This window comes from Orcinus orca, chromosome 2 (assembly GCF_937001465.1).
Source record: "Orcinus orca chromosome 2, mOrcOrc1.1, whole genome shotgun sequence".
Lineage (NCBI taxonomy): Eukaryota > Metazoa > Chordata > Mammalia > Artiodactyla > Delphinidae > Orcinus > Orcinus orca.
In genome coordinates, this window is record NC_064560.1 from 82,458,835 (window position 1) to 82,472,375 (window position 13,541).

Consider the following 13,541-nt stretch of genomic DNA (forward strand, 5'->3'; position numbering starts at 1 on the left):
CCCTTTTTCTTGACTTCTCTTGACCTCTCTATAACATTTTCCATTTCCTTTCCTCTCAGAATTACCTTCTGGGTAATTTCTTATCTATATCTTTCACTTCATTAAATCTTTTATTGTGTCTAATTTGCTATTAAAAACATATTCTTGGTTAAAAAATTTTATTGAACTAAGACATGTATTGGCTTTTAAAAAATTACAATTATTATATTTTAGGCATTATAGTTCTGTTTTGGTCTTTGTCAAATTTGCTTATTTACAATCCTCTCATTTATTTCTTGGTATATATTAAATATATGTATTTTATATTACGTACCTGAGTCTTCCAAAAAATAAAGATTTTGAATATCTGATTTTACTATCAGTTGTTTCTGTGGGTTCTAACTCATGGTGCTTCTTTTCTTATATGTTTGGTAATCTTGTTATACTGTGAGATACTTTTTAAGGTAAAGGATGAAAGTGGGTTCTTCAAGAATTAATTTGCATTTGTTTCTGTCAACCACCTGGATTAATCCAGCCAGCCTGGATTATTCAACATTCCTAGCTTTTTTTCCCTAGACATTCAGACTGCATCAGGATGCAAACCAGATAATATTTGTGATTGGAGGTTCCTTTTGTCCTTTCTTGTTCTTATATACAGTTGACCCTTGAACAATGCAGCAGTTAGGGGTGCTGACCACCACCACACAGTTGAAAATCCACATATACCTTTTACAGTTGGCCCTCCATATCCATGATTGCACATCCAGGGATTCAACCAACCATGGATTATGTAGTACTGTAGTATTTATTGAAAAAAATTTGCATATATGTGAACCCATGCAGTTCAAACCTGTGTTGTTCAAGGGTCAACTGTACTTTCATTTTTCTTTTATCCATACTTTCTACCACAAAGGTATTGTTTAGCCTGCTCATACTAGCAATATTGCTAAATTCTGGCTCAAGCTTGCAGAGTTACTGTGTTCTAGAAGGTCTCCTCTGAAACTCTGTGTCATTAAGCACCTGTGGGGTACAACATACCATGGCACAAACTCAATGGGTTTGCACAGGAGTTTCATTTTTAGACAATTACAGCAATGTTAAAGCTCTATGGAATAAGAAAAATCCCTCTTAACAATTCCCAGTGGAATGAATATTAGATTTCCTAATAAATCCTTTGGTCATTATGTAGGACATGTATTTCTAGCTCTCTACCTCATAGGCATATGGTAGAATTGCATTTCCTGGTATCCCTTGTAATTAAGTAGGACCATGCAGCTCATTCTGGCCAATGAATCATGGCCAGACAGATCATTTCAACTCAAATATGAAACCCTCTGGCAGAGCAACCCACAGCATTCAGGATGGTGATTGCTCCATCAGTTTGAGATTTTAAGTGACTATGATTATAAAAGCCGGTCTGCCAAATGATAATAATTATATGCTATGAATGGGAAATAGTCTTATTTTTTAAGCCACTAAACTGTTAGGGTTGATAATTACCTAGCCTATCCTGATTGATATTACAAAAGTATTTATTATCCAATCAATAACACATGAAATGCTATATTTCCAACCTGGCACTAGAGTGATTAATGAGGGAATTAGTCAGTTGTTCTTCTCCTTAGCATATTAGACCAACAAAATATTTAGAGGGATAGAATAAAATAATAAATCATTATTCATTCTTTTTCCAAACATGATTTAAAGTCAAGAGTACACCTAATTCCAAACATGGGTGTTCTGGTTATCTATAACAGTATAACAAATCAACCTGAATTTAGTGGATTAAAACAATTTATGGTTTTCTGTGGGTTGACAGCTGGGCAGTTTTTGCTTGGGATCTCTGTGGTTGCAGTCAACTGGCAGCTAAATGTGGATCAACTAAAGGTTCAATTGAGCTGGATGTCTGAGGTGGCTTATTCAAATGGTGGTAGTTGACACTGGCTGTCGGCTGAGAGATCAGCTGAGGCTGGTTCTCTGTTCTCACAACATGGTAGCTGATTGTGTGAAAGAGCAGTGGAAGTATGAGTGACAGGAGATGGAAGCTGCCAGGCCATTTAAAGGCTATGTCCTTAACTAGAACAGCACCATTTCCACAATATTCTGTGGTCAAAGCAGACTGAATGCCTGCCCAGATTCAAAGATTTAGAGAAATAAACTCTTCCTCTTGATGTAGGAGTGGCAAGGTCACACTGCAGAAGAGCATGTGGGAATGAGAGATATTGTTGTGGCTATCTTTGGGAAATATAATCTGACACAATGAGCTTGTATTTAAATTTTTGTATCTGTAGTAAGATGCTAAAATTATGAGAGATAAAACATATTAGATTGCCTAAATAATATATTTTAGAATAAAATATGTAATACCAATACCACATATTTTAAAAGTACAATCTCCAATTTTTATTTACTCCATGGTGTAAAGTAATTCAGAATTGAGGATTTTATGAAATATAATTTTACATATGTTACTTTTCTTAGAATATAAATTTCTCAAGCCCACTGTATCTCTTTTATGACTACCCTCAGCTCCATTTTCCATTTGCACAAATATCTATGATAGCATACAGTGTGCATTTAATAAAAATTAATAATGAGAGTTATGATACCAGATAACTCCTAAATTTAATAAATTCTATATTCACTTATTTTCACAAAAATTCAGAAAAAGCTGAAGACCAAAACTAATGAATGAAAGTAATCTTCAGTGCAAAGCGTTGTTTCATGTGAATAAATTTTCCTTTGGTCTTATGAGTTACTAGTCTTCTCAAATTAATTGCCTGCCAATTCATCTGTCTCTCCAAATTGATTTAAATCTCTATGAAGTTAGGGAACATGTCTATTTTCTTCACTATTATATTCGTTATGCTTATCAGCATAAAGTGTCTAGCACATAGTAGGCACTAAATAAAGAGCTGATCCTAGATATTAACTATGTCTTAAATTTATATTTACAGCGTGTTGCATAAATTGTTTCTTTTCTTTCACAAAATCTATTTTAAATAGACCTAGTCCAAATATTTAGGTGTTTTTGGCATGATGACTTTAGTGAATGTGGACCTACCTTACTAGTTTAGAAAAGTCAAGGTAAATAATGATGATGACAGTAACAAAGAATAAATACAGACTGCTTAAGATCCTTTCAAAAATGACTTATTAATTTAATAACAAAATAAATAAATAATAAAATTTAATAACAGTAACTCTATTAGAGAAATAACTCTAAACAGAAAAACAATCTGGAAAAATAATCTAGAGCTAAAGGGCATATTGATTATTTAGTAGGATAACTACTTTTTGCATTACTTTTTCTTTCCAAAAGCATGTTTTTATTTTGGTTACCTGCAAAGGAAGTAGAGGGCTCCAATGATAAGAGTTCCTAGAAGAACAGCCAATGCCACGAAAGCTGCAAACAGGTCACTTTTAGTTTGGATGCTGGAGCTTGGGAGAAAAACCTCTTCACAACGAGCTCCTGTATAATTTTCAATGCATCTACAGAATAAAATTTTAGATAAAGAACTGCATTCTCTGTTCCATTAACTAGTATAGAAAGCATAAGGTTTCCAGCTGGTATGAAAAAAAAATAAGACTAATTTTCAGATTGTGAACATAGAATAGGCATGCTTTCCTATAATGCTCACAGAGCTACAGTTATAATAAAACAAATTAGCATGTGCAGTCTAATCTTTGCTATCTTCCTTTTCCAGTTTTCAAATTGTTTAGAAATTCCAGAGAAATTATAGAATATTCAGTCCTTTTATCTTTTAGATTTTCAATATGTAATTATCCACACTTAAGTTTATCTGAAATTTATTTTGTTATTTCTGGTATAGATGTGGTTCTAAGTATATTTTTCCTTGACATTGCTAACTAGTTATTCCAACCCCATTTATTAAATAATCATTCCCTTTCCTACTGTTTAACAGTGCCTCCTTTAATGTATGTCAAACTTGTATAAGTAACAGCATTTCTTTATTCTTCAATGATCTATACATCTAATCTTGGGCTTCTACCATATTGCTTCAATACTGTTGCTTTATAATATGCTTTAGTATCCAGTAGTTCTACTCCTTACCTTATTACTTTCCTTTTCTAGAGATTTTGTGGTATTTTCATTTGCCAGCCAAATATTTTAAAGCTAATTACTTTCAGCTCTTTAAAACTATGTGACCATAGAGAGAACCATAATCTTTGGTAATATCAGTCAGTTCCTTTTTCCCTGTTAATATGTTCAGAGATTATAAAACTAGAGATTGATATGAACTAATGAGTTTGGCACCAGATCAATTTCATTATTTCATAGTTGCAGTTAAAATAAAGAATAGTATTTTAATATATACTAATGTTTGTTTATAAAGCAACCCATGAAGTTACAGAGTAAACCAGGGGTCCCCAACCTCCAGGCCACGGACCAGTACCGGTCTGCAGCGGGCCAGCAAGCGAAGCTTCATTTGCTGCTCCCCATCGCTCACATTACCGCCTGAACCATCCCCTTTCCCCACCGGCTCCGTGGTAAAACTGTCTTCCACGAAACTGGTCCCTGGTGCCAAAAAGGTTGGGGACCGCTGGAGTAAACTACATTTAGCAATAATTTTGCGTAAAAAAAATGTGTGTGTATATATATTCTTTAAGCTAGTATTACTCAAAATAGAAATATCTGTTCTACTAAATTAATTCTCCTCCTCACCTCTTTCCAGTTTAGGGAGTATTTACAAATGTTATCTTCTTTTCTCCCACCCTAGTCTAACAAGGATGCAGTCCTAGAAAGTTACATGCTGAACTGATTACTAACAAAGCTTGGCAACTAACGCAATAGGCTAATAAAGCAGTATACAAATAAATAAGAGAAAAGAATATCAAGTTATAGCACAAGGGATCGATTTTACTTAAATGAGCATATGAAAGATGTTTTATGAACCTCAAGCCCTACCCATGGTGAGGCAGTGGTGTTATTGGTTACGGCCTCCACTGAGGGGGGAGGAGTGTCAGTTTGAGCAAAGAAGCAGTTTTGATTCTCACAAACTACTGTAAAGATGGAGTTGAGGAAACAGAAAGGAAAAGAAAGGACAGAATATGAGTGGCAAACTGAAATGCAAGTAAAATACTTTACAAAACACAATTACCTAACGTCTAAATAAAAAATACTTACTTTTTCCAAAGATCAAGTCAGTTAAATAAGTATGAGGAGAAAAAAGATTAAATGAAAATAATTTGTTTCTTTCTCCTCTAGCCCCACATCCCACTTCCAAAAAAGGGAATAAATAATGCACAGAGACACAGACACACACAGGCCTAGAAAGTTAATATAGAGACTACCAAAAAAATCAATACATATGTCATCACAAAATAACCAAAGAAGGAAAGGGGCATTCCACACAGTAAAAAAAAAAAAAAAAGTTCTAAATTTTTCAAAACCAGAATTCAGTAAGTAGTAATTATTTATGACTTCCGAAGGTTTTTAAAGAAAAGATTTAGCCACTGGAAAAGTTACTGTCATCGTTTTAAAATAACTCTCAGGTTTTGAAATGATATTAAAATGGGGTTCAGTTTCCATTTGAATATAGCTAGAACTCTAAAGAAATAAATTCTGAATTGAAACAGTATAATTCTTCTTTATAAGGAAGATTTCTTTTTTAAAATGCTATAAACTCATTACTCAAGGCTGTTCAAGTTTAGGTAAGATTGAACTTCAAGGAAAAAGATGACAAACTAGCTGATGTAACTAACCCTATGTGTTTACTTTGAGCTGGAAGGAGTCAAGAGAATGGTATAAATAGAAGCTGAGTGGTCAGATCAGGCTATAAGCAAACAAACAAAAAAGGCATATAAAGGAAAACAATCAACACTACAGTGTTGTTCTATTGTCTTACAGCAGGGCCAAGCAAACACATGCTCTTGTGGGAAAGTCAAAAGCTGATGGTATCTTTAAATAAAGCAAAGTGAAGAATAAACACATCTTGTTATTATTTAACTAGTCAAATCAGAATTTAGAGAAAAGCAAAGAAATTTAAATATTATGCTGTTATCTAAGAAGTAGAAATGGTTAACCTAAAAATTAATTTAAAAATTTCAGATATGTATCATACAAAAAAGTAAACACAGCCTACCAATGAGTATGTACAAGGATTCCACTTTTTTTTTTTTTTTTTTTTTTTTTTGCGGTACGTGGGCCTGTCACTGTTGTGGCCTCTCCCGTTGCGGAGCACAGGCTCCGGACGCGCAGGCTCAGCGGCCATGGCTCATGGGCCCAGCTGCTCCGCGGCATGTGGGATCTTCCCAGACCGGGGCACGAACCCATGTCCCCTGCGTAGGCAGGCAGACTCTCAACCACTGCGCCACCAGGGAAGCCCAAGGATTCCACTTTTAAAGCTCAAGCTCATTTATGAAAATGTTATGACCCAGTTATGACACAAATATCAAACTTTAGGCAAAGTCAGCTCCTTTAAGGATAAATAAGGGTGAATTAAGAAGATTTAGACAGATAACTAAATGGTAGTACTAGATGAAGCAAAACAGGAAGGTGAGGCATTTGTACCACCATTTCATGCAGAACTAAGTAGCCTTCAGTCTTTATGTAACTTTCTTGCTAAATTATTTCCGGACATCACTTCTGCACAGACTGCCAAGTAGCAAACAGTTGTTCCACCTAATGAGGTGAATACCAAGCACTAGGGTCACACACATTCTCCTGGAACTGAAAGATGATGCTGGAACAGGTACAAATGCTCAACTAGGTGAGAAATTCCAAAACTCAGAATCCAAGTCATAGGGTGCTGGTTTTCTGGCTGAATACCACCAACAATCTTGTCCTTAAACCCAGAAGCTATGTTTAGTACACTGGACATGAAATAAACTCATTAGATTCTACAGCATTCCAGGTAAGTTGTAAGAACCAAGTTTTTAATCATGTAAACAAACAGTGCCATTTAGCTTCAAGAAAGAGTATTGGACTATGAGCTAGAAAAAACTGATTTCTTGATCCCACTCTTATGATTGTTGGCTGTGTGACCTTGGGCAAGCCACTCAAACTCTCTAAGACACTGTAAAAATCAAAATAACACCTGCTTTTGCTATTTCATAGGGCTATTGTCAGAATCAAATAATGTCTAAAAGTGACTTGAACATTGAAACAAACTATGCAAGTGAAACTGAAATTAAAGTAGCTAATAAAATGCTCAAGAAAAATTACAGCCAGAAAAAGTTAAGAGCATGGAGATCAATAAATGTTATTATTATTAAATATTTTTCAGAAACAATAAACAACTTTATAAGAGTCCACTAACCAAATAGTGATTCAACGTCAATGCCACTTCACTTGGGCTAACCTATCCTGGAAAGAAAAAGTATAATATTGGCATATGCCAAAATTGACTTCCAAGTTTGATTCCTACTCTGTAGTAATCAAAGTTCAATCTGAAACCATGAAAAATGGTAACAAAACCAAAATAAAATAAAACTATTAGATTGTTCAAGAAACACAAATTTACCACATGGGCTTAAATCCCTTTCGCATTCCAGGGCTAGATAACAATACACAAACATGCCAACATCCTATGAAACTCCTACTAGATTTTTAGAAGCCAAGAATTCAGGGAAGACTGACTCTTTTATTAGCTAGTGCCATAAATGTAACTTCACTAAGCATTTATTAGATTCTTAATAGTACCTAGAGATAGTTAGCTAATATTCGATCTTGCAAAAGTTTTAATATTTATATGATATTAGCACCAATTAAAACCAATAACTAGTATGCTTCAAGTGTGTAAGTATAATCTAAGTCTAGTAAAAAAGCAAAATCTGTTAGGTTCTTCCAAGATTGACTATGAACAAGATAATTCATGTGCTGAAATGGACTACAGACTATATCTGTATATAAATGAATAAAACATCCTGCATAGAGAATAATTCATATTTGTCATTATGTACGGTATTGTTATAATTTTATTGTGAAGGGTTATAATTTTTTTGCTTAAGTAAATCACTGTGAAAATGTGAAATATTTTACTTACTGAAACTAGCTAAAGCACAGTGAATGAAGGAAGCATGTAAACAAATGATGAGCAGCAGTAGTTTAAAACACAACCTTCATTACTGAATCCATGCATTGGCTATTCTTTTCCGATTAAGACTTTTTGGGAGAGACACCCATAGAATGCTGCCGGGTTCACCAGAGTACTTGGGGAAAATTTTGTGATTAAAAAATGTTTCTTAAATGTTGTCTTCCTCCATGTTAGAAAAATAATGATCTCAATTCTCACCTTATTTTGCTTTCCTCAAGGGAAAAAAAAAAAAAATCAGGGAGGAAATCCAAAACTGCTCTTGACAGATAAGGTATATATATGTTTTAAAAAAATGATCAGGGAGGAAAAGTAAAACTACAAGCAGAAAATATATATATATATTTTGTATTCTATTTTGTTATGATCCTTGGTGTAAAAAATACACATATATTTGTATATACAAAGATTTATTTATACATAAAAACTGGTATAGGTCAGTTCTTCCTTTCTTTTAAGTAATAATTTCAGTAAATATAAAGCTATATTTAGAATTTATAAATGATAAATTATAAATGGGCCTTCCAATTGTAGACATTTTTCACATGTTTTGGTAAAACTTAAAGGACATCAAGACCATAAATCCAGGAACAAATGGAAAGACTTACGCTCTTAAATCACCAGACACTCAATTAAACCACAGTTCTAAACGGACAATATTCATGCTGGCATCTTACCTTCCCAGGCTTCAGGTCTCAACAACCTTCTAATGCAGGGAAAATCTCATGCCCCAACTTGGAATAAGACAAAGAGAAGCCAGCATCAGTTCACTTCCTGACAAAAGAAGTTAAGTATTAGAGCTGAACAAAAGTCACAGTTGTCACTTTGCATGGTATTCCTATGTTGAAAATGAAATCTTACTGGTGAGAAATTGGGATATTTTTCAGGGGCCTTTCAAAGGAAATAGTGGATGAAAAGACACTATCTAAAAGGATAACCAAAATTCAGAAGCAAATGCGTAATCTGATATAACTTATTATGCAACAAATAAGAAGAAAATGAAGGAGCTTTAAAGGAGGACATTCATTATCTTTCACTGGCATTCTGCTTCCTAGAACAGCAATGAGCTAACCTGAGTTAGTTCTGAAGAGTAGCTTCTACTCTTGAACAAGTGACACAACTGAGTAAGACAAATGCTGGTGGAAGACAAGCAGACCTAAGAGAGCAGTTATGTTTCCACTGTTTCAAAACCATATTCTGCTATGTTTGACAAGCAGATGATCTGGAAAAACATGGTTTCAAGAAGATTGGTCCTCTTTTAAGCTTTTGTTCTAAGCATGGTGAGGTCAAGAAAGATATGTCAGTTGTTTCTGCTGAGAATACTAATGAAAAAGCTTTATCAGAAGTAAGGTTACTAATATGAAAAGTGTTAACAAAATGCATAGCTAAATAGAGCAGCTGTTTCGTGCTTTTTGCAACTGTTCTATTATCAGCTTCAAGGCTGTGATTTCCTTTCTGTAAAGGTGTTCTGAAGATCAATCTAAATCCTGATGTTTAATAAAGCATATTGTACAGTGCCCAAAGTCAAAGTAAAAAGGACTTTGTTCTGATTAATATCACAGTAGCATTTTGAATTTTTTTTCTTTGAACCATAACCTTCTACTAAATTTACAGATGAAAAAACAGAAGTCTTACCTAAAAAGAGTGCCAAGAACTAGCCTATGGTAACCAACTGACCTTAAGAAAACTTTAAAATTTTATGTGGTTAATAAAACAACTCATAAAACCCAGATGATTCCTTTTGGAAACTGAGTTTAGTAAAAAGCACACTGAGGTCCAGCAAAACTGTGGACAGACACACACGCAATATACAATTAAAAGAGGCAACGTATCAAATGCAGAAGCACAATAAATGTTGATTTTCTTACATTTTTCCAATTGTGATTCTCAACCTCAATTATTTTACTTTCATAAAACAAGCCTTTCATATATTATAAGTTGGTACTCCTAAATTGCCTCTCTTAAATAGAATTCAGTCTTTATTTTATCACCTGACAAATGATGATTTCTACCTAGCCAACACTGACTGTTGTGGATAGGGGACAAAGCTTGGCTTCTGTCAAGGCAGCAGGGGCCTGCTTTGGTCTGAGCTTGTGGCCCTCTGGGAGAATTCTGGTGATCAGGCTCAGGGAACTGGAGCTTACTAAGTCACTCTGGGTAACTATAGCAACAGATACCCCTTTGCCTGATGTCTTAAAACTCCACCTCCACACTGTGCAATGATTGGCTTCACGGTGATCACAAGAAGCCTGGAGGAAAGTGAGGCAGCAAGGAAAGGCCTCATCCAGCTAGTGATGCAAACATAGGTGAAGACAAATCCTTTCCCCCATCCTTGCTCCACGAACCTATAAAGTTCTAGTTGGAAGGTTGAAAGATTAGGGGCTTTCTGACGTTGTGCCCAAGTTGGCGAAGAGGACAAGGGCTGGAAAGGGCTTCTGCCTGGATTGTTCTCAGTGAAAGACTTTGAAATAGACAAGAAAGATTGTTCGGTGCCCTGTCTAATGACCCTTCTGAGTTATCTGATTCTGTGGGGGCCTGTGCTTTCCATTGTCTTTGAGCTATTTTACAAACTCTGTAAATTGTAGAAAACCTACAATAAATAAATTTTGTCCAGTATAATACAAGAGATTTCCCTGTGGATATTGGTAAGTATTTAGTATTTCATTTCAACATGGCTGATCACCTATACTTACATGTGTGTGTTGTTTTTGTTTTTGTTAATGGCTATGCCATGCGGGCCCGCGGCAGTTAAAGCCCAGAGTCCTAACCACTGGACAGCCAGGGAACACCCAAGTATGTGTTGTTTGAATTCATCTTTGAGTCAGTTGTAATGTCTTATTGGTTCCCTTGTTAATGAATGAGTTAAATATGTCTTTGACACATGTTCATTTTATATTTGTATGAAAATCATGATTTTCCCATATATAAAAATTTATTTTTTTACCAGTTTGAAGGTTGCCCACTGAGATGGATTCATCTGACAGAGCTAGTTAAATGGAGTTGCCAGTGAAGTGCACCTCCTTAATGGCTTAAGCCCAGGCATGTCTTTTCCTGGCTCCCAGAGGTGAATCCCACTCACCAATAGAACTTAAAATTTGCTGGTTCTCTGTTTCTCTAGCTTTTTTTCCCCCTCTCCACTAACTTTATGTTTTATTTTTTTGTCGTTGGTTTAGTTACTACTGATAAGTTATTTTCCCATTAGTAAGAGCAATGGTAAGAAGTTTGGTTTTATAGTTTGACAATCTGATGATCTCTGTAAATGGATGATAGAGACCTACTCAACCAGGTGAAAGGATAGAGACTCTTATTAAAAATTTATTTCTCTATTTTTTTAGCTCAGATCAATTAAAAATTACATACCCACTGGGAAGGAGAGTACCTCTTGGACATTTGGACCAGTGAGATTTTATGTTTCTGTGTTTACTTGATCTGTGCCAAAGTTATAGGTCTGAAGCTATAAGCTCTCTCTGTGCCTATGTGTCAAACTCAGAAAGGCCTTTACCTCTTACTCTCTGTGAAATTTCTTTCTTTCTCCAGAGGATACTAAAAAATGATAGTATAAAGACTCTTAAATGAAAGAAGCTCTGTTCTGATTGACTTACAGAGATAAACAAGCTCTTACATAAATTCAGTATTGCTAAAATTACCAGAATAGGAAATCGAACTTCTAATACTTTATTTTTTAAAATTTTATTGAAGTATAGTTGATTTACAGTGTTGTGTTAATTTCTGCTGTACAGCAAAGTGACTCAGTTATACATATATATTCTTTTTCATATTCTTTTCCATTATGGTTTAATCACAGTTTATTGACTATATTAATAATTCCCTGTGCGAAACAGTAGGACCTTGTTGTTTGAACTTCTAATGCTTTAAACATACTAAAATAAAATTCTTCTTGCTAAAACTAAGAAACATTTTAAGAATCCAAGTTCACATTAATAAGAGTAAATCTTTGGTAAACAATACTAGCTTAATAATTTTGGCTTAATAAAACAGCTATATATTTATCAGTATTAGGTATAACAGAAGCATATATTTTATTCCACTTGGGTTTGCTTTTCCTAAAATTATACAGGTTTACTGATCAAATAAGCTAATATTACTCCTACATATTATTAAAAACTATGAAAAATGAAAACTGTATTCAATTAAATTCAATCATTATTCTGACAAACATTTATTTCAACCATAATTATGTTCTGTAGTATTTATGTTTTGTAGTAGATAATTTCTAAGATAAAAGCTTGAATTTATATTATTTTTTTTTTAAACATCTTTAGTGGAGTATAATTGCTTTACAATGGTGTGTTAGTTTCTACCTTATGCGGCTGCTTCCCACTAGCTAGCTATTTTACATTTGGTAAGCTATGTATGTCCCTGCCAGTCTGAATTTATATTAAATTGAATTAATGGATATTATTAGACACAGGTAATTTTTAAGTAAGATAGAATACTGAAACATTAATCATTAAGTATAATTTCAAGTTTATATAATTTTGCTTCTGAAGGTTACAGCTTTGGTCATGTTAATGAACATATTCATTTTTGCCACATTAAGGAGTCATAGAAGAGATGTGTGTGGCAGTAGAAAGTTGTAATATGTGAGTTCATGACTTTGCAAGTCTACTAAATTGCTTGTGTATGCCATACAGTTCTAAATTATCCACTACCCCAGTGTACTCTGTGAAACAGAAGTTAGTTATAGTTACTTGGCTGAAAGATATGAGTAATGAGACTATACTTGGAACAACTGTGACGGAGAAACACAACTCTGTGTGTACTTTTGCTTTCCAAGGGTAGATGTGTCTGAAAGCTGCAGTTTGCAGTAGTTCTCAGGCTTTTTAGTCTCTAGTCCAAAGGACTCTAGGACTTACTGAGGACTCCAGAGAGCTTTTGTTTACATGGGTTAAGAAACTATTGGTATTTATTATATTGGAAAGTGAAATATAAATTTACAAAAATACTTTTATTATTTTATTTAATTTACAAATACTTTATTGATTCACTTGAAGATAATAATATGAACACACAATGTGTTATAAATAACATCTCAGTATTATAAAAATTGCTTCAACGGGTAAAACCCCTGAAAGAGAACCAGGTCAGTTTGTTCTAATTAGAATATGGGAAAGTGTAGTGAACAGAATTTAGAAAATAAACTTTATTTTGTCTCATTGATTAAAGAGTTTATTAAATATTAGTTCTCAGGCACCTATCTTAACCAAGTGCCAAAATCTCCTCTGACAACTTTTTTGATTTTGTCTTCTCAAAATTGGATCCTAAATATAGAAGAAATAAAATAAAAAGTCACCCAAAACTGTATTTGAGATTTCTCAGAGAAAATGCAGAAAATCACAAATTTTCTTTGTCTTTTAAAAACAGAGATGATAGAAATAATTATAACAGTAAAATAATGAACAAAAATCTATGAAATTTCCTGGAGATCTGTCAATGCCTTTGCTGCACATAATTTTTTCTTTCTTTTTTTTTCGGCCACACTGT

At 34.0% G+C, this 13,541-nt stretch overlaps 2 protein-coding genes across 12 annotated transcripts in view; one reads left to right on the forward strand and one right to left on the reverse strand.

Moving 5' to 3' along the window:
* Positions 1 to 13,541, forward strand: part of UBE2Q2 (ubiquitin conjugating enzyme E2 Q2) — a 369,008-nt gene that overhangs the window by 130,293 nt on the left and 225,174 nt on the right. The window lies entirely within an intron of this gene.
* The window catches only part of NRG4 (neuregulin 4), a 134,248-nt gene that overhangs the window by 24,986 nt on the left and 95,721 nt on the right, over positions 1 to 13,541 (reverse strand). For all 11 annotated transcript variants that reach the window (XM_049706625.1, XM_049706623.1, XM_049706627.1 and 8 more), the window contains one exon: positions 3,322 to 3,471. In XM_049706625.1, the coding sequence (XP_049562582.1) occupies positions 3,322 to 3,471 (150 nt within the window). The remainder of the gene's footprint in view (positions 1 to 3,321; positions 3,472 to 13,541) is intronic.